This window comes from Typopeltis vanoorti, chromosome 2, assembly GCF_054136105.1.
Source record: "Typopeltis vanoorti isolate ZY-2024b chromosome 2, IOZ_Tvanoo_1.0, whole genome shotgun sequence".
In the NCBI taxonomy this organism is placed as follows: domain Eukaryota; kingdom Metazoa; phylum Arthropoda; class Arachnida; order Uropygi; family Thelyphonidae; genus Typopeltis; species Typopeltis vanoorti.
In genome coordinates this window covers 175,338,683-175,358,469 of record NC_143550.1, presented here as the reverse complement: position 1 = coordinate 175,358,469, position 19,787 = coordinate 175,338,683, and the positions used below count along the sequence as shown (strand labels likewise).

The 19,787-nt window shown below is 37.3% G+C and overlaps 1 protein-coding gene across 1 annotated transcript in view; it reads left to right on the top strand.

Moving 5' to 3' along the window:
* The window catches only part of LOC150109683 (caspase-6-like), a 272,422-nt gene that overhangs the window by 187,938 nt on the left and 64,697 nt on the right, over nt 1-19,787 (top strand). Inside the window, exon 6 of the mRNA XM_090413966.1 lies at nt 2,776-2,910. Within this exon, the coding sequence (XP_090270092.1) occupies nt 2,776-2,910 (135 nt within the window). The remainder of the gene's footprint in view (nt 1-2,775; nt 2,911-19,787) is intronic.

Sequence of the window (19,787 nt, the reverse complement as noted above, 5' to 3'; positions counted from 1 at the left end):
GTTTACAAGGTTTCTTTTTCTTCCACATTATCATGTTGTGGTCAAATTGAGAGATCTGCTCACATTCACCCAAATGAAAAAAAAATACATCCACTGCCAAAACTGTGATCAGTCAGGTCTAGCTGACCATGCCTTGGATACCTTGCACACACAGAATCAAATACAAAAAAACTATTATACTCCATAAATACAAACTTGAAAGACTTTTTAGAATCAGTAGGAAATTAAAAAAAAAAAAAAAAAAAAAAAAAAAAAAAAAAAAAAATAGCTTGTCATCTTCTATCATTTGCTAGTGACAAAGAAATGCATTGCCAAATAAATAAGATGGCTGCAAAAAGAGTAATTATAATATGGGACTTTTAATTATCTGAACATTGATTCAATCATGTTAAATTGCATGAGAAGAATGAAACTGAATTTATTGAGCTGTTGCGCGACAACTTCCGCAAGCAGCATGTGACAGAAGGAACTCGCTTCTGTCGCATGTGACTGAAGGAACTTGGTCAAATAGCATTAGATCTAATTATAGCGTCAGAGAAAGTTTCAGTTCAAGGCGTATGCCTCTGATTGGTGACCATGATCATGTAATACTCACTTAGGAAGTGGCTCAGTTTATGAATGTTCCATTCAGGAAAGGTTCCATGCTGAGCTACAAAGCATCAAATTATTACCACTTAAGGAACAGGCTAGGTTCTGTGCCGTGGTATTGTTTGTTGGATGGGAAAGATATCAGCAGTGTGTGAGAAGTGTTTAAAAAATACTTAAATTATGCAATATCAGAATGTGTCCCTAGAGTTGAAAGAATAAATAGAGTAAGAGTGAAATGGATGCATAATCTAATTAAGCAAGAGATTCGTAAGGAAAAGATGATGTGGAAGGAATGTCATGTGCATAAGGATGATGTCAGTTATGATAATTATAAGCAGTAGGCCAGAAGAGTCGCAACTGTTGTATGGATAGCTAAGTCTGAGTATGAAAAGAAACTTGCTCTGCAAGTTAAAGACAACCCAAAAGAATTCTATCATTATACTGAAAGTAAAAGGTGCAAACTTTGTCTGCTTATCCTTGGGTAAAGGATTAAAACATGAGTTTTTGACCTTTATTCAGGTCTCATCAGTAAGAGCTAGACTCAGAAAGATTACAGAAAGATAGGCAACTCATAAGTTTTAAATTCCGTGCTGTTCTGAGTAGTTCTCAGTTATTGGATTGACTTCATGGTATCACAGTGCTTGTGTTCAAGTAACCCTTATTTTACTTAATAATGACCCCACAGTGCAAGAGTGATGCTGGCACTTCGGATATGCCAAAGAGAAGCCGTAAAGTGCTTCCTTTGAAGTGAAAAAGGTGAAAGTTCTCGACTTCATAAAATAATAAATAATAATAAAAAAAACTTATGAGGTTGCTTAGATTCCATTCACATTCAGATAACTTTTATTACAATATGTTGTTATAATTGTTCTATTTTATTATTAGTTATTGTTAATCTCTTACTGTGCCTAATTTATAAATTATAGGGAAAAACATAGTATATATATAGGATTTGGTACTATCCGTGCGATGTCTTGTAATGTCTCAATGACGTCATGATAGATGATTTCATGCAGGGAAGAATTTATTGGAAAGCTTGAAGATGGCTGCAGAATTACTGATATTGCCAGAAACTTTGGAATCTCAGATATCATTGTATTCAGGCTCTGGACATCATTTGAAACCAATGGAATATGTTCCAGATGTTTTGCTAAGACATTGCCCTTGCTCTATTACGGAGCATGAAGACAGATTTTTGGTTATAACAGCAAAATGTAATCAATGTACGATGGCAGGTCAGCTTGCAAGTTGACTCCATTCAAGCACAGGTACGCGGATATCTCGACATACTGTGGCAAGCATCTGCAACAAGTAGGCTTATATGCCCAAAGGCCTGTAGTTTGCATCCTTTTATCCACAGCTCTTTGTAGAGCATGTTTCAGTTGTGTTGTATCCATAAAAATTGGACAAGACACCACTGGGCTAATGTACTCTTACAGATGAGTCATTTTAGTCTTTCCTTCAATTCTAGATGACACGTGACCTGTTGTGAAAGTACTGCTTACCATTGCAAGAATGTTCTTGAAAGGGATAGATATAGCCTTGCTGGGGTCATTTTGTGGGGAGGCATTATGCTTAATGGACCCACCAAGCTTCAACTGTTGAAAAAAGGGACTATGACTGGGGAACAATTTTGCAATAAAGCAATACACTTACTCTTACACTGTTATCCTCATTCCCCTCAATGTGTTTCACTCTCCTCCTGATATCCATCCTCACACACTCTCCTCTCCAAACAAATCATTTGTTCCCACACCCACCACTGTTGCTTGTTTGCTCCTTAAAGAATCTGTCACCTTAGAGAATCCTCCTCCATCATTGAACCAAAATCTTGTGTATATTCTCATTCACCAATCCTTAAATAATCTCTATACAGTGATGCTCTTGAGTCATTCTTCACTTTCTTCATTTTTCTTAATCATCTTTCATTCTGTTCTTTCACTTCTTCCATTCATATCAGTCTTCTAATTTCATTCTTCATGTTTTCATCCTGATCAGATCAGTTTTTAAGGCTTCCATTCTGACAATCCTACTGTCTTTCATATACCTTTACCTTAAAAAATCAAAGACAACCTTAACTTTTAAAATTTCATGTGTATTTTTAAAAATGATACTGCTTTCCATTTTATTGAATATTCCAGTTTTAATTAGGAAATTCTCAAAACTTCGATTATTTGTTATTTTTAGGTGGGTTCTTTGGAGCAGACAGAGTGTTAGTAGAGATAAAACAGTTTAAAACAATATTAGCAAAGTTATCACACCTTGTGGGAAAACCTAAACTGTGCTTCATCCAGGCATGTCAGGGAGAAATAAAAATGGAAGGTAATTGATTGTCCTGTTGACATATTATATACATTTAAGAATATCAACATCTGTTTATATATATATAATTGATTATCCCCTTCATGTCTTATATACATTTAAGAATATCAACATCAGTTACACATTGAGTGGCCACTTTATTAGGAACACCTCCCTATTTAGGAAAATAGGCCATTTCTGAAGATAGTGCTACATGGCTGTAGTTTGCTATATAAATCAGGCTAACTGGCATCCAGCAATTCTGTCTGTTTTTTGTGTTTGATGCATCAGAATGAGTAAAAAAGCATGACTTAAAAATAAACACCACAGTGTTTAGGGTGTACCAAGAGTGGTATAATAAAATGATGACTTCAAACCAACTGCAGTCCTATGGACAGAAACAGCTAATTGATGCATGAAGTCAGAGAAGAATGGTCATATTTCACAATTTTTACAGGAGGGTCATATCACAGCTCAGTACAACCGTGGTGGTCAGAACATCAAAGTTCATCGCAGATGAACTGTGCACTCTGGGATGGGGTACAGAAACAGACAACCATCCCAGATCCCAGTGCTGTCAGCTAAGAACAGAAAGCTGTGGTTTCAGTGGACATGGGATCACACAAATGTCCCAGTTTGTACTGTATCATGCTAATGACAGAACCAGAATGTGGGAGCAGTATGGATGCATGAGGCCATGCATCCATTCATGGTTGCAGTTTATCTATTGTCAAATGGGTACTTCCATCAAGACAGTGTGCCATACCATAAGCACGTATTGTGTTGAAGTGGTTCGAGGAACAAGGCAATGCGTTTCCCTTACTTCAGTGGCCAACTCAGTCCCCAAACCTCAACCCAATAGAGCATCTTTGGGAGGATTGAGCAGTTTGTAGCAGCACCATGTCCCAGCCAGTCTGCAACAGTTGGGCAATGCCATTTTTGCAGCATAGACAAACATCCCAGAAGAATGTTTTAGACACTTAGTTGAATCAATGCCACAGAGAATACAGGGCATTCTTAAGGCAAAAGGGATGGATTCCACTCCTTATTAAATACTGTTCCTAATAAAGTGACTATTTAGTATATACGTGGAAAGTTTTTCTCACTTAGTTACTAAGTAAATTATATTTTCCAGAAATTATATTGTTTTATCCTTTTGCCCAAGTGTAAGCTAACAAAGTTTGCATGTGAAGTATCCTTGTGACCAGGTTGCCTTAGTATCCCATAATGCAAAGCATTACAATTCTTTACATTATGGTGTAAAAATAATCATATAAAAAAAATTCTGAATATTTTTACGTATTAATTATGCTCGTTAGTTTTTGTTTTCATACATGCAGTGTCTGCACTTGTGATGTGCTCGTTATGAAATTATTATATTAGAAGTAACATGTAAAGAAGTAAAAATATTGAAGTACTTACTAAACTGATTATTTGTGTTACTTATAAGAAAGTTTGTTGTATTTTAAAATGTTGAATTTTGTGTTTGTGAAAGACTTTCTTTTAGCGCTGATGGATACAGCGAGTCAGCCATTTTATTGCAGTGCGTAGTTTCCGACTTTTGTGAAGTGCGCATGCTCCCGGAGAGAACTTGATGTGTGATTGACAGCTGACAAGGAAAGCGTTGCGTATCCAAGTTACAGTTGTAAACAAGAGAGCGTTCGGAACTTTTTTAGAACACTGGCCGAGATATATTCAAGTTGGGAGGAACTTGATTTTTTTGTGCAGCAGTCAGAAGGAAATTTCATAATGTATTCCGAAAAGGGAATAGTGGAAATATTAGGTTTCAAGGAGAAATAAGTAATGAATAAAAGGAAATCTTGAAACTGTAAGTTTTTATAAATTGACCGGTAAATATTCAAGTTAGAAGAAACTTGATATTTGTTTTTTGTGTGTGGCAGTCGGAAGATATTTTATAGTGTATTCCGAAAAGGGAATAGTGGAAATATTAGGTTTCAAGGAGAAATAAGTAATGAATAAAAGGAAATCTTGAAACTGTAAGTTTTTAAGGTGGAATAAGTTAAGACTGTCAATTTAGTATTGTGAATGAAAGGAGAACTTGTTGCTTACATTCTAAAGTGAATGTTTTTCTTAGAGAAAATATTGATAAGGAAGTTTTATAAGTATTAAGAATGCCTGAAAGTGAAAGTTTAGAAAATATATTGATTAAGAAGATTTTTAGGTATTAAAGGTGCCTGATCTGATGAGTATTGCTACTAAAAGAAAACAGGATATAGTCAAGAAGACTTTGTGTGTTATATTGATTGATGAAAAGGATCCTGAAAATGAAGTACAGAGCCTTGTAACTTCTGGAAAAGAGCCTTAACAGAAAGAGAAAAAGACTATGAACATTTTTTTGTGATTGTGAAAGAAAAAGTGTTTAGTCTTAAGAGTAAGTTTATATTTTTAAATAAGGCCTTGGATCCATATAATCTGTAGTTATAGTTATGTATTATTACTAGAAATGTATATATATTGTTTTAGTTTTATTAAATGTGTTTATTTTGTACTTGGTATTGAGTCAATGATTAGTTGGATTCTGAAAGAGCGAGTTAAAGTCATTGCACCAATTGGAGTGAACTCTTTGTGCAAATATAATAACATATAGGGACACTGGGAGTCAAAATTAAAATAATTGTTAGTAAAAGAAATTTATATAATATTTCATCTCATAAGTATATAGAGAGAATAATAATATACATAAAGAGGGAAGTATGTATAAAAATACATATATAAATAACAATGGCACAGCCTACAAGATAATTGAATATGATAACTAACAATGGGATACTAAGACAATTGATAATGTATTTCTTTGATTATAATGATGCTTTGTCATGCATAATAATACAAATGTCTTGCACAAACTGAAGTGTTGAAACCCCATATTCTTAAGTTGATGTTCTGTAGTTTATTAAAAGTTATTAACAGTTAGTGATCCTTATTAAACATGATATATTTTGCATTAATCACAAACTGTATAATTTCATGTGGTTTAAATGTTATCATCACATTACTAATATGTATCCTCACTGGATGTACAGGATATTATGATAGTAATGATGTAACCTTTTCATACAGCTAACTTCCTATTTTGCCAGTTTTCCTCCAAATTAATCTGATTAATCTGTTGTTTGCTAGAACCCCAATATTGTCAATCTTATATTGTGGTCTTCTGGATCTTCTTCCTACCATTCTGGCAGAAAAATAGTTAGCAAAACAAGTATTTTGCTAACTGTTCCTCTTCACTCTATTTAAATGACTACACCACCTCAAGATTAGTTCTGTTCACACATTTCTGAATACTAACAATGGCAAGTTCCTTCATAATATCTTCATTTTTGATATGATTCTGGCATTGATACCATTTATTCACTTCCCTGATCTTTAGAAAGAGTTACAATCCCCTAATGGCTGTGGTTTCCACCCATTGATAGTGTTTCATTTCTATCCCTGCTCTCAGATCTGTAAGTTAGAGCTGGTTTCAACACTGTCTTATATACAACTAATTTGTCTTATTCCATATAAATTTATTATTTGACTTTCTGCCATACCTCCTATGCTAATTCTGTTGTCTGTTTCCATGTGTAATTTGCATCTTCATTAAAAATGTGCCTGAATAGTTGAATGTTTTTATAGGTTCTTCATTCAAGAGATATTTGAGGTTTTCAATGTTCCTGCCTATTTACATTATCTTTGTCTTTTTTATTACTGAATTTTCACACCAAATTTATTAGTAATTATTCGGGTTAGTTAGGGAAGCTGTCGATTTGTACTATATTTTTTAGTAGCATAAAATCATCCACATAAAGTAGAGCTGAGACTAACATCTCCAGTTTTTATATCAGGTTAATGCCACTTTCTTTCATAATGTGATCCAGATAGATAATAACAACAGAGATAATGTGCATTCTTATCTCACACCTGATTTACATTAAACCATTTTCCTGTACTATCTCCATTTCTAACTGTCGACTTAACTCAGATATATACTGTATTTCTTGATATGATGATCCATTTACGCCATATAACTATAGCATTTTGAGGGGGGGGAATTGAGACAGCCTCCCCACACACACACCAGTAGTGTTACCTTGTGGTGCATTGCTGGTGCTTCAGACAAAAGAAGCCCCAGAGATGAATCATAGGTACCAAGCCTCCTGGACCACTTACTGAACCTATGATAAATACAAAACTTAAAGCTCCATGCCAGCTCGATTGTTGCCTGGAATAACAATGATCACATTGCTTGTTTGGGTGTGAGGGCAAGCTTCGAAAAATAAGTTACAGTCACCTAAACAACACTCTCTCGAGATATGTTCCTTAATTATTATTATTATTATTTCGGGCAACTCCAAGGAGTTGACAGACTCATCGAGGGAGGCCCTAACATTATGTCAAGAACAACTATTCAACATTCGCACAGTATCTATTATACCTCGCCATGAACTCATTCACGGTCATAGCACCCACAACAGACTGGCAGCTTATTCCACTCATTCACCACTCTCCAAGTAAAAAACCTAGCTCTAACACCCCTGCTAACCACATTCTTGCCCAGCTTCCATGTATGGCCCCTAGTCCTCCCACCACCAGTCCTATTCTCAAAAATATCTTCTGGATTAATCTTATAGAAACCCTTCAGCAATTTGAATGTCTCAATCATATCATCCCTTTTCTGCCTATCAACCAATTTTTGCAACCCACAAATCTTAAACCTGTTCTTATAGGGTTCATTCCACAGACCCCTATCATCTTGGTCACTCGTCTCTGGATCCTCTCCACCTCCTCCTCCCCATCAAGAAGAAACCCTGGTGCCCATATCTGGGCACAGTAATCTAGATGGGTTCTTATCAAGGCTCGATATAGAGGAACAATAACTTCTTTGTTTCTGCTTGTTAAAGTATTTTTCAGCAACCAAGTGATTTGATGAGCTGATTTAGCCACTTTTGCAATGTGCCCCCTAAACTTTAACTCCCTACCCACCAACACTCCCAAATCCCTGGCCTCATCAATCTCCTGGAATATGGTTCCACCAATGTGATATACTGCTGCTAATCTTTTCACACCAAAATGCATAACCTTACACTTTGCCACATTAAATTGATATCCATTTTCCCTAGTCCAGTCCTGCAAACTATCCAAATCATCCTGCAAAATTTTGACATCCTGTGTACTCGCAATTGCTCTACCCAACTTTGCATCATCAGCAAACAAGTAAACACTTCCTATCGGATCCTTTCCTATATCGTTAATGAACAAATTAAACAGCAGCGGTCCAAGAACAGAACCCTGTGGCACACCACTTGTCACAGTTCATCTTTTGGAATCCACTCCTGAATAAACCACTCTCTGGTATCTCTCTCCATCAACCACCCTCCTATCCATCTCACCAACCCAATATCCATCCTTATCTGCTCCAGTTTACTGATTAAAGTTCCATGTGGTATCCTGTCAAAGGCCTTGGCAAGGTCCAGTAGAATCACTGTAAACCCATTACCCTTAACCAGTTCAGTAGTCACTGTGTTATAAAACGTGAGCAGGTTACTGAGGCATGATCTACCCTTCACAAAACCGTGTTGTCCCCATTACAGTATCCCATTTTCATCTATCCAGTCGTGTATTCTTCTCTTGACTAATTTCTCCAAGACCTTGAGCAACGATTCCTGATATGCTAATCAGTCGGTAATTTACAACAGCAGTCTTGGAACCTTCATTATGCAGTGGAACTATTTTCCCCTCTTTCCACCCCCTTCTGACTAACCCAGACCCGAGACTCAAATGAAACAAAATGGTCAAAGGTACTGACAATTCTTTAGCCGCTTCACATACGACACGAGCTGGTATACCATCCAATCTCACAGATGTATTGACATTGAGATTTTGCAATAGACTACTCACCTCCACTTAATTCACCACAGTTCCTGTATAATCTATTGGTTCATTCATTTCTGCAATGTCACCACCTGGAAGATATATTCTTGCAAAGTTCTCGCTCAGTAATTCAACTATATCAACTGATTTGGTTACCTCCCTACCATCGGCATTCTTTAAAATCATTCTGCCATATACATTTTTTTTTACTTGCAACATATCGAAAAAACTGTTTAGGATTCTCTTTAGCCTGCATGGCCAATGTTCTTTCGTAATCCTTTTTTGCTTTTCTTACCACACTTGCCACCCTTCTGGCCTGAGCTTTATACCATTCATGTGCCTGCCGGTCACCTTTCTCCTTAAATTCCCTCCACGGTTGTTTCTTTTTTTGCAGCTCAAGCTTAATGGCATTATTCATCCATTTAACCCCTACTTGATTTATTATTCGGACTCTAGGTATACAGTCAGCCAATGCCTCCTGCAAACACTTCTTAACCACCTCCCATGCACTATCAACTTCTAGCCCTTGCAGTTGTACATGCCATGGCACTGAACCAATCAAACTCCTAAGCTTGTCATACTTTCCAGCCCGATAATTCCACACCTTTAGCCACCTCCCAAGTCAAGGCCCTATGATCACTCTCACCAATTGGTGGCAATGTGGTCATATTTGTTACAGCCAAATCCTCAGATGTAATTACTAGGTCAAGCACTCTCTGACCCCTAGTATTTTCCATTACATGCTGTCGCAGATAGTTATCCCTTAATAACCGCATAAAATCCAATTCATTCCTCCCATGCATCCTCCCCTCCTTCCAATCAATGTTACCATAGTTGAAATCTCCCATAATAATTATCCTCCTTCCACTCATTTCTTCTATTTGCTTATGCATACTATCTCCACCATCTATTCCATCACCTGGTCTATAGCAGCACCCAACTGTGTGGTTTGTTCTGCTAGTTTCAATCTCACACCAAATAGCCTCAAATGTGCTCTTTTCTGTATCCTGCAGTTCCACTTCTATTCTTCTTGGCTGTAGCTCATCAGCTATCATCAAGAATACTTCCCCCCCCCCATTTTATTCTCCCTGTCACTCCTGAACACACCATACCCCTCACATTCAGTCCCACTAGCTGTGTCATCTTCTGTCAGCCATGTTTCACTAATGCCAATAACCTGGTCTGGAAGTCCAAACCAAGGCCAAAAATTCTTCCTTCTTGTTCCTAATACTTCTGGAATTTGTATACATGAATTTCAGAAGCCAATTTGTCCCATCCCTATTTCGATGCCTTATATTAACTATCCCATTCCATTCTAATTCGTGGTCTTTCCTACTCGCTTGGGCATATTACACACATTCACTTAAACATAGGACTATCTAAATCCGAAGCTGAAGTCATCGGCAAAATAGCCAAAGACAAAGCAATTGATGTCTTGCCTCTCCAGGAATCCCATGTGCCTAAGACAGCCCTCAATAGACTTAAAATACCAGGCTTAATTCTCGTGTCTTATAACTGCCATCCCAAGCATGGCCTGGCAACCTACATCCGACCTGGCCTCAAGGACATAACCCAATGTGTAACTGATGCAGAATACTCCATAGGTATTAAAGTTCAAAATATCACTATCTACAATGTCTACAAACCACAATCGCAATCCTGGCCTGATCAGATGGACTGGCCACCACCTCACACTACTATCTATGTTGGTGACTTCAACTCTCATCACACCATGTGGGGGCTATTCCTCTAACAACTGGGATGGTAATAATCTAGTCAACTGGATGGATACATATAACCTGTATTTGATTTACAATGCCAAGCAGGAACGCACTCTCCACTCAGCCAGATGGAACAGAACATACACCTCAGATCTATGCATAGTCTCTAAAGACTGAAGACCACCTTCTGCCAACAACCAGAACCTTCCTCAACAGATTCCCTAATAGTCAGCATTGTCCTACACTAATAGAGACAGGCATATCAATCCCAGTCATCAGCGGAACATCAATCGCTAGATGGAATCTTCGCAGGTCCAACTGGAATGCATGTCTGAAACGAATCGAGCAAACCATTACAGCAATTCCACCTACCCCTAATTGCTATCCAAGATTTGTTAAAGCTTCTGTTCCTAGAGGCTACAGAAAACAATACATCCCATGCTGGAGTAGAGAAACTGAGAAACTTTTAGCCAAATATGAAGAGACTGAAGATCCAGCTGTTACTAAAGAGCTCATAGCAATGCTGGATAAAAACAGAAAGGAAAGATGGATCTCAACCATCCATAAACTCTTTCACCACATCTAGCTGGAAAAGCTGGTCATTTCTGAGAAAATTAGGTGGAGAAGAACCAATAACACACAAAACAACAGAGATAACTGCTTATCAAATGGCTAATCATTTATTGAAAACCTCCACGATATATCCCAGCTCTATCAGAAAAATTACTGTGCAATCTTCCATAAGACAAATCCTGAAGATGGGCCTCCGAACTTCCTGAACTTGTACACCCAGTATCTTGGGAAGAGGTACAGGTAGCCTTAAAATTCACCAAGAATGGCAAGGCTGCAGGAGTGGATGGTTATCCTCCCCGAGTTTCTAAAACATCTCAGTCAACAAGGCTAAACATGGCTGGCTGCGCTTTTCTCAAAAATTATAATGACTGGAAAACTACCAAATCTGTAGTGGAAAGCCAAAATAATTGCCATGCTCAAACCAGGGAAAGATCCAAATGATGTCAAAAATCTATGATCTATCTCCTTGCTTTGCTCCACCTTTAAGCTCTTTGAAAGAATTCTCCTTAAAAGAATTTCACCACTTATTGAAAGAGCACTCCTGATTGAACAAACGGGCTTCAGGCCAGGAAGATCAGGTCCTGGCCCTGACAACACAGATTGAAGCAGGCTTCCAGAAGAAACTTAAATCCAGAGCCACTTACATTAATCTAACATCAGCTTATGACACAGTCTGGATCAGTGGCCTCCTCCTAAAGCTAGAAAATATTATAAGGTGCAAAAAAACTTTCCAGCTTTTTGAATCTATTCTCTCCAACAGAAAGATCTGGGTCCATATTGGCGGAAAAAAAAAAGAGCAGGCCCAGATTCTTTCATAACGGTCTCTCACATGGCTCTGTGTTATCCCTTTTACCCTTTAACATCTATATGTATGACTTACCACATACCAGCTCAAGCAAGTATATGTATGCTGATGACACAGCAATCCTACATCAATCTACCTCCTTTGCCAACCTGGAATCAACCTTGAACACAGACCTGAACATCCTGGAAGAGTACTTCAAGCAGTGGTACTTGAAGCCAAATCCAACAAAAACTGTGTCCACAGTATGTCAACTGAACAATGCAGAAGCAAATCAACACCTCAACCTTTCTTTCTGTGGGAAAATGGTAGAACACGAGCTTCACCCAAAATACCTTGGAGTGAGCCTGGACAGAAGCCTAACCTATAAAAGGCACATCACCTGTCCAACAAAATTAAAACGAGAAACGATATCATTTCAAGGCTTGCTGGAACAATCTGGGATTGTAGTGCAGAAGTCTTAAGGTCATCTGCACTAGCCCTCGCATTCTCTGCAGTGCAGAATATTGTGCCCCTGTCTGGGAAAGAAATGCACACACTAACATTATAGACACCCAGCTAAACTCTACCATGCGCACAATTAGTGGGACAATAAGAAGCACCCCTCTCTCCTGGCTGCCTATCCTATTTAACATTGCTCCACCAAACATACAGAGAAGACAAGCTTCGATTAAAGAATTTAATAAAGCAATGAGCAACCCACTCCTGCCCCTGCACCAGACTCTCATAAATCCACCTAGTCTTTGTCTAAAATCTAGAAAGCATTTCTAGTCCATGGACGAACTTTCTTCAGCTGCCCTGCCATCAACACCTGACGTGTGGAGAGAATACTGGTCCAACAATCTCCCAACAAACTGCTTGCTCTTCCTTGGAAGATTTGGTCATCAATCAACAGGATCAGAACTAACCAGGGCAGATGTGGCTACCTACTACATAAATGGAGGCTGTTAGACCACCCTTATTATGATTGTTCTCCTGTGGCTCAGACGATTACTCATATTGTGAACGACTGCCCAAGGCACTAATTTCATGGAGGGGGCCTACAGGACATCCACAAGGCCTTAGATTGGCTTTCCAGACTGGACATTGACCTGTAGCTGTTCTGTATTCCTTTTGCCATAAGAATAAATAAATAAATAAATAGCATTTTGAACAGCTTTTCTCTTGTCATATGCCTTTTCCAGATCTACAAAACTTAGTTTTTTGTTTAAATACTGTTTCCTTACGAAGTTGAGTTTTGATTAATGGCTATTCGAAATAATTGATTATTTATTTTGATAGTTTTTAAAAACTAATATTATCACCAAGGTTCACTTTTATAATTACTATATAAAATTGATGACTCTAGGTTAAACAATACCATTCAAGAGTATGAATAATTTAATTATATATATATATTATTTAATATATATTAAATAACCTCGTTAGAGATACTGCCATTAATGTTTTCCACAAACATTTTACAGATGGAAAGCTGGCTATTACTAGTAATGCTACATTATACTTAGTAGCAAACTTTCAAAAGGTAAGCAACGAGAAGACAGTTGACATGCTCATCAGACTGAACCGAGAAGTGAAGGTCAGGGAAATTCTGACATAGATTAGATAGGAAATTCTTCATATAAGGTGATGGCAACCTTAGTGCATTATGAAATTTGTTCCTATTAGATTCCTACTTGCCTTATGGATAAAGACACTAGCTGCATAATTAAAATTGTTTTAGTAGCATGATCTCAAGGAGATGACTTTCCATTCACTATCATCACAACTGCTGCAAACTGATTAGTTCATTTTCAACTTAAAAACCATGCTAAAAAGCATGAAATGACAACACAACAAAAAGAAGGCTAAGACATGTTCAGCAATTAGAGTTAGTTGGACCGTCTTTTTTGGATATTAAGGGATACTTGTAAGTACCCTTGATGGAAAGGGAACATCATGGTAGTCTGCTGTTTTCCAAATGCTAAAACAGTTGGAAATGCTTCCATTATGCATTATAACTGTCGATTACAGAAACAGCATAAATTTAATAAACAGTTTTATATATATATGTGTGTGTGTGTGTGTGTGTGTTAAAGATACCAAGCTGTTTTAAACCTGGTTTTACTCCATTTCCCAAGTAAGCAAACAGACAAGTAAGTTAAGTTTGTTCCTGCAAGTATTGCAAGTCTAGGTGATCCCACACAAGTGCAGGACGAAGGCAACTCATGGTAAAAGGTGGATAAGCTCTGATCACTATTCTTAATATTTACCCTTAATGCAAAGAATATCTCCTGGAAGACATGCATGGTGCTGTGTATTAAAAAGTTTTAAAAGAGGTAAACCGTGAGTAGACATATTTATACATAATAAATAACGGAAAAACTCACGTAGAAATATTATTTAATAGTATAATTTTCGCCTGTGTGTCACAGGCATCTTCAGTACAATTAGGCACAAAAATTAAACACTAACTGACAATTCCAAAAAGCGCCACCTAAGTAGCTGGTGTAAGATAACCAAAAAGGTCAATAACTTTCCTAAAAAAAAAAAAAAAAAAAAAAAAAAAAAAAAAAAATTTAATACAATAAAAAATTAGGAAAGATTAGCTGATTTGTAAAGTACTATCTCCCATAAAGGGGATAGACGTAAGCCGTCGGATCTGTTTAAGTTAGGAGAATGAAGTAGAGTTTCACATGCTTCTTTATAAAGGCGTTCCATGAGAAACTGACTTTTGTGAAGAACTCTTGTCTTTCTCCAATGAACTCTGTGTCTAGTGAAGATGGCATGTTCTGCAAGTCCAGACTTTTCAGGTTTAAAGTATTCAATACTTTGAATACTTGAAAGGGGGTGCTTAAGGGTCAAAGCTGTATAACTGAGAGGAGACCTCCACATAGCCTTTAAAGGAATGCGGAGAACCGACCAGGGCTTCTGACCTAATGTCCAATCCTCACCTTCTCGTGGTGCACCCTGTTGGGTATCTACTTTGATACTGAACGAACGAGGATGGGCTGGCAATTTGGGATTTAGCCGACCAAATTGTATTCTTATTGGTTAAACCAAAATAAAAAATGATGGTACAACATGACAAAATTTCATGCCGGCTGGGGCGTCGCCCGGTTAAACAAGGCCCCCGTTGTTTTCGCCAGGGAACCAGGGCGAACAGCGAAAAGTCAGCTACTGGAACAAATCTGAAAACAAACCCCAACTCAATATCACCAGAGTTAAAGATCGGTACTATCAACATAAGAAGCCTGAATGGCAAAGAAATGGAGCTAGCTGAGGAATTAGATAAGTACCAGATCGACATAATAGGGGTGACTGAATCAAAAAAGACCAAAACTGGTGAGATCTTTCTGAGCAATAAATACAAAATGTTATATTCAGGCAATAACAATCAAGGAAAAGAAGGAGTAGCCATAGTATTCAACACAAAATACGAGGCTAATGTTCTTGAATGGCAGTCAGTCTCAAGTAGAGTAATGTGGGCAAATATGAGAATGGGGAACTGGACAATGAGACTTATTTGTGCCTATGGTCCCACAGAAGGTTCTACTAAGGTAGAAGTGAAGGAATTTTTTGAGGCTTTAGAAAAAGCAACTGACACAATGAAAAAGGAAAAGTTGGTCCTTGTTGGGGATCTAAATAGTAGAGTAGGAAATGATTGTGAGACATACAAAAATATTTTGGGAAAATTTGGAGAAAAGAGCAAAGCTAATAATAATGGCAAATATCTGTTGGATTTCTGCTCAGGACATGGACTGGTTATTACTAACACCATGTTCCAACATAAAAATGTGCACAAATTCACATGGAGAGAAGAGGCTAGGAATAAGAAAAGTCTCATTGACTATGTTATTGTTGATAGTGATGTTTTCTCCCTGGTGCAGGACACCAGAGTGTACTGAGGATTTGAAATTGGAAGTGATCACTATTTAGTCTTGAGCAGGATAAAATTGAATTTCATATTGAAAAGAATAACATGTAAGAAAGTTTTAAAGCGAATAAAAGTTGAGCAGCTCTCAGATATAAACTGTAGACTAAAATACAGAAATATTATTGAAAAGAAAATGAAAGAGTTTGAGAACAGGAATCAAACCTTGGAGATTCAGTGGCAAACTCTGAAGAAACATTGATTGATTCTGCGAGAGAGGCATGTGGTGAGGTTGTGTGCAAAGATAAAAAAATCAGAACTCCCTGGTGGACACAGGAAGTTAAACAGGCAGTGAAGGAAAAGAAGAAAGCATATCAAAAGTTCCTGGCAAATAAGTCAGCTTTTACTCTTACAGAATACAGAGACAAATGTAAGAAAGCTAAACAGTGTGTAAAACTAGCTAAACAAAAGTCATGGGAGGACTTTGGCAAGAATATAGAAAATAAATATCAAGAAGGTGGCAAAATATTCTGGAGGTTGTTGAAGAAGCTTAGGAATGGAGGAAAGAGTGCTGTAAAAGGAATTAGAGATGATAAAGGTGAAATGAAAACAGGAGAAAAAGATATCCTTGAAGTATGGAGTAATTACTTTGAAAAACTGCTAAATGAAACAAGCAGTGATGACAGCACAATGATAAAAAACACTGACCAGGCATGCAGTCAGGAATACATATCCATACTTGAAGTAGAAAAAGCCATCAAAGGCTTGAAATGTGGAAAGGCAGCAGGAGTAGATGATATTCGACCAGAAATGCTGAAGTATGGTGGTATAAGAGTCTTACAGTGGCTGCACTGCATAGTTCAGAAAGCCTGGACAGAGGGACGAATTCCCGATGATTGGAGTAGAGCTCTCATAGTACCCATATATAAAAAGGGAAATAAAACTGCATGTGAGAATTACAGAGGTATTTCCCTACTGAGTGTTCCTGGCAAGATCTATGCAAGTATACTTGAGAAACGGTTGAGAAGAATTGTGGAAGAAAAGCTTGGTGAAGAACAAGCTGGATTCAGGCCAAATAGAGGCTGTCAGGATCAGATCTTCACTTTACGACAAATAGTCGAGAAAGCATGGGAATATAACAAAGATCTGTATTTAAGTTTTGTCAATTTGGAAAAGGCATATGACAAGGTGCCAAGAGAGAAGCTATTCAATACGCTGCAGTTATATGGTGTCAATGGGGCATTATATCAAGCAATACTTAGCCTTTATTTGAGTTGTGAGTCAGCAGTTAGAATTGAAGGAAGTACAGGAAGATGGTTTAATGTTAAATCTGGTGTGAGACAAGGATGTACGTTATCCCCTCTGTTATTCATTATCTATATGGATCACATTATGAAGGAATGTGGTATTAAACCTGATATCAAAATTGGAGATGTTAATGTCAGCTCTTTGCTTTATGCGGATGATGTTATACTTCTAAATAAATCCGCTTCAAGTCTGCAAGATTCTCTGACTAAATTGAATAGCTGTTGTAATAGATATGGTATGAAGGTCAGCAATAAAAAGACAAAGACAATGAAAATAGGCAGAATCATTGAAAATGTCAACTGTGTTGTGAATGGAGAACCTGTGGAACAAGTAAAACATTTCAGCTACTTAGGCACAATTTTTACTGAAGATGGTAAACTGAATATAGAAATAGACAACAGAATCAGCAAAGCTGGTATGGTGGGAAGTCAATTGAATAAATTCATATGGAATAAGAAAGAAATTAGTCGGAACACTAAATTAGCTGTATACAAGACTGTGTTCAAACCAATTTTAACTTATGGATCTGAGAGCTGGGTCAGAAGTAAAACACTTGACCAAAGACTAGAGACCGCAGATATGAGAGTCCTGAGAAAGATTAGAGGCGTGAACAGATGGCATCAATGGCAATATCATATTAAAAATGAGTATATTAGGAAACAACTTGACATTGTCAGCATCCAGGAATGCGTTAGCAGAGCTAATCTCAGATGGTATGGTCACTTAAATAGAATGGGAGAGGAAAGATTAGCAAAACAAGTGTTCTCTGCCAGGTTGGCAGGAAAACGACCCAGAGGAAGACCAAGATATAGGTGGATTGATACGGTACAAAGTGCCTTAGACGATAGAAATATAAGATCTGATAATGTTGGAGTCTTGACAAGTAACAGACTGATTTGGAGGAAAATTGTAGATAGGAAGTTAGTAATGATGTAATTTTTTCATGTAGTACTGTCATATCCTGTACACCCCTTGAGTGTACATGGCAGGAATTTGATGATGATGATGATGAAGTATTCAATATAAGATTGGTGTTCTTCTATCCGAATGGAGGCAGATCTTCCCGTTTGTCGGAAATAACGTAATCCACAAGAGCATGGAATCTGGTAGACACCTGGATGATTAAGATGTGGAAGCTTGTCCTTTGGAGAAGCGAGAAAGGTGGAGATTTTTCTAAACAGTCGAAAGGCAACAAAAATATTCTGTGGTTTTAAAATTTTTGCTATACGTTCACTGATGCCTTGTATATAAGGGATGGTAATGCGCGTTATTTCCTCTGTGTTTGTAGAGGGAGACATATTAAATCTACTCAAAGTTCTTTTAATGAAGCAATTCTTATAGCCATTAGATAGAAAAGAAGAAGTTATATATCGTATTTCTTTCTGTAAAGATCGTCTGTAGAACAAAAGGAGTGGGCCCGATGAACCAGTGTTTTAATAGTTCCTGCCTTTTGACTGGGATGGTGATGAGATTCCACATGGATATAATGGCCTGTATGAGTCTTCTTTCTATAAACTGAGAAATGTAGGTTACCATCTGGTTGGCGAAGAATTAGAAGATCTAAAAAGGCTAACTGTTTATTTGATTCTACTTCTAGGGTAAACTTGATCCTAGGATGAAATGCGTTTAACTTAGTGAGAAATTGTTGAAGTTCATCAGAAGAGCCATTCCATACAGCAAAAATGTCATCGACATATCTGAACCAATGAGTAGGTCTGGGAGAAATATTGTCAAAGATACGTTGTTCAAAATGTTCCATAAAGAAATTGGAGATAGCAGGAGAGAGAGGATTACCCATTGCTGTTCCTTCAATTTGTTGATACAACTTATTTTTAAAAGAAAAATAACCAGAATTTATTACAAAATTTCTTTCGGAAAGTATTGAATTACTACAACAGGAATTTCCTTCAGACATTGTAAACTTATTTGATTTTGTAATAAATTCTGGTTATTTTTCTTTTAAAAATAAGTTGTATCAACAAATTGAAGGAACAGCAATGGGTAATCCTCTCTCTCCTGCTATCTCCAATTTCTTTATGGAACATTTTGAACAACGTATCTTTGACAATATTTCTCCCAGACCTACTCATTGGTTCAGATATGTCGATGACATTTTTGCTGTATGGAATGGCTCTTCTGATGAACTTCAACAATTTCTCACTAAGTTAAACGCATTTCATCCTAGGATCAAGTTTACCCTAGAAGTAGAATCAAATAAGCAGTTAGCCTTTTTAGATCTTCTAATTCTTCGCCAACCAGATGGTAACCTACATTTCTCAGTTTATAGAAAGAAGACTCATACAGGCCATTATATCCATGCGGAATCTCATCACCATCCCAGTCAAAAGGCAGGAACTATTAAAACACTGGTTCATCGGGCCCACTCCTTTTGTTCTACAGACGATCTTTTACAGAAAGAAATACGATATATAACTTCTTCTTTTCTATCTAATGGCTATAAGAATTGCTTCATTAAAAGAACTTTGAGTAGATTTAATGTCTCCCTCTTCAAACACAGAGGAAATAACGCGCATTACCATCCCTTATATACAAGGCATCAGTGAACGTATAGCAAAAATTTTAAAACCACTGAATATTTTAGTTGCTTTTCGACCGTTTAGAAAAATCTCCACCTTTCTCGCTTCTCCAAAGGACAAGCTTCCACATCTTAATCATCCAGGTGTCTACCAGATTCCGTGCTCTTGTGGATTATGTTATTTCGGACAAACGGGAAGATCTGCCTCCATTCGGCTAGAAGAACACCAAT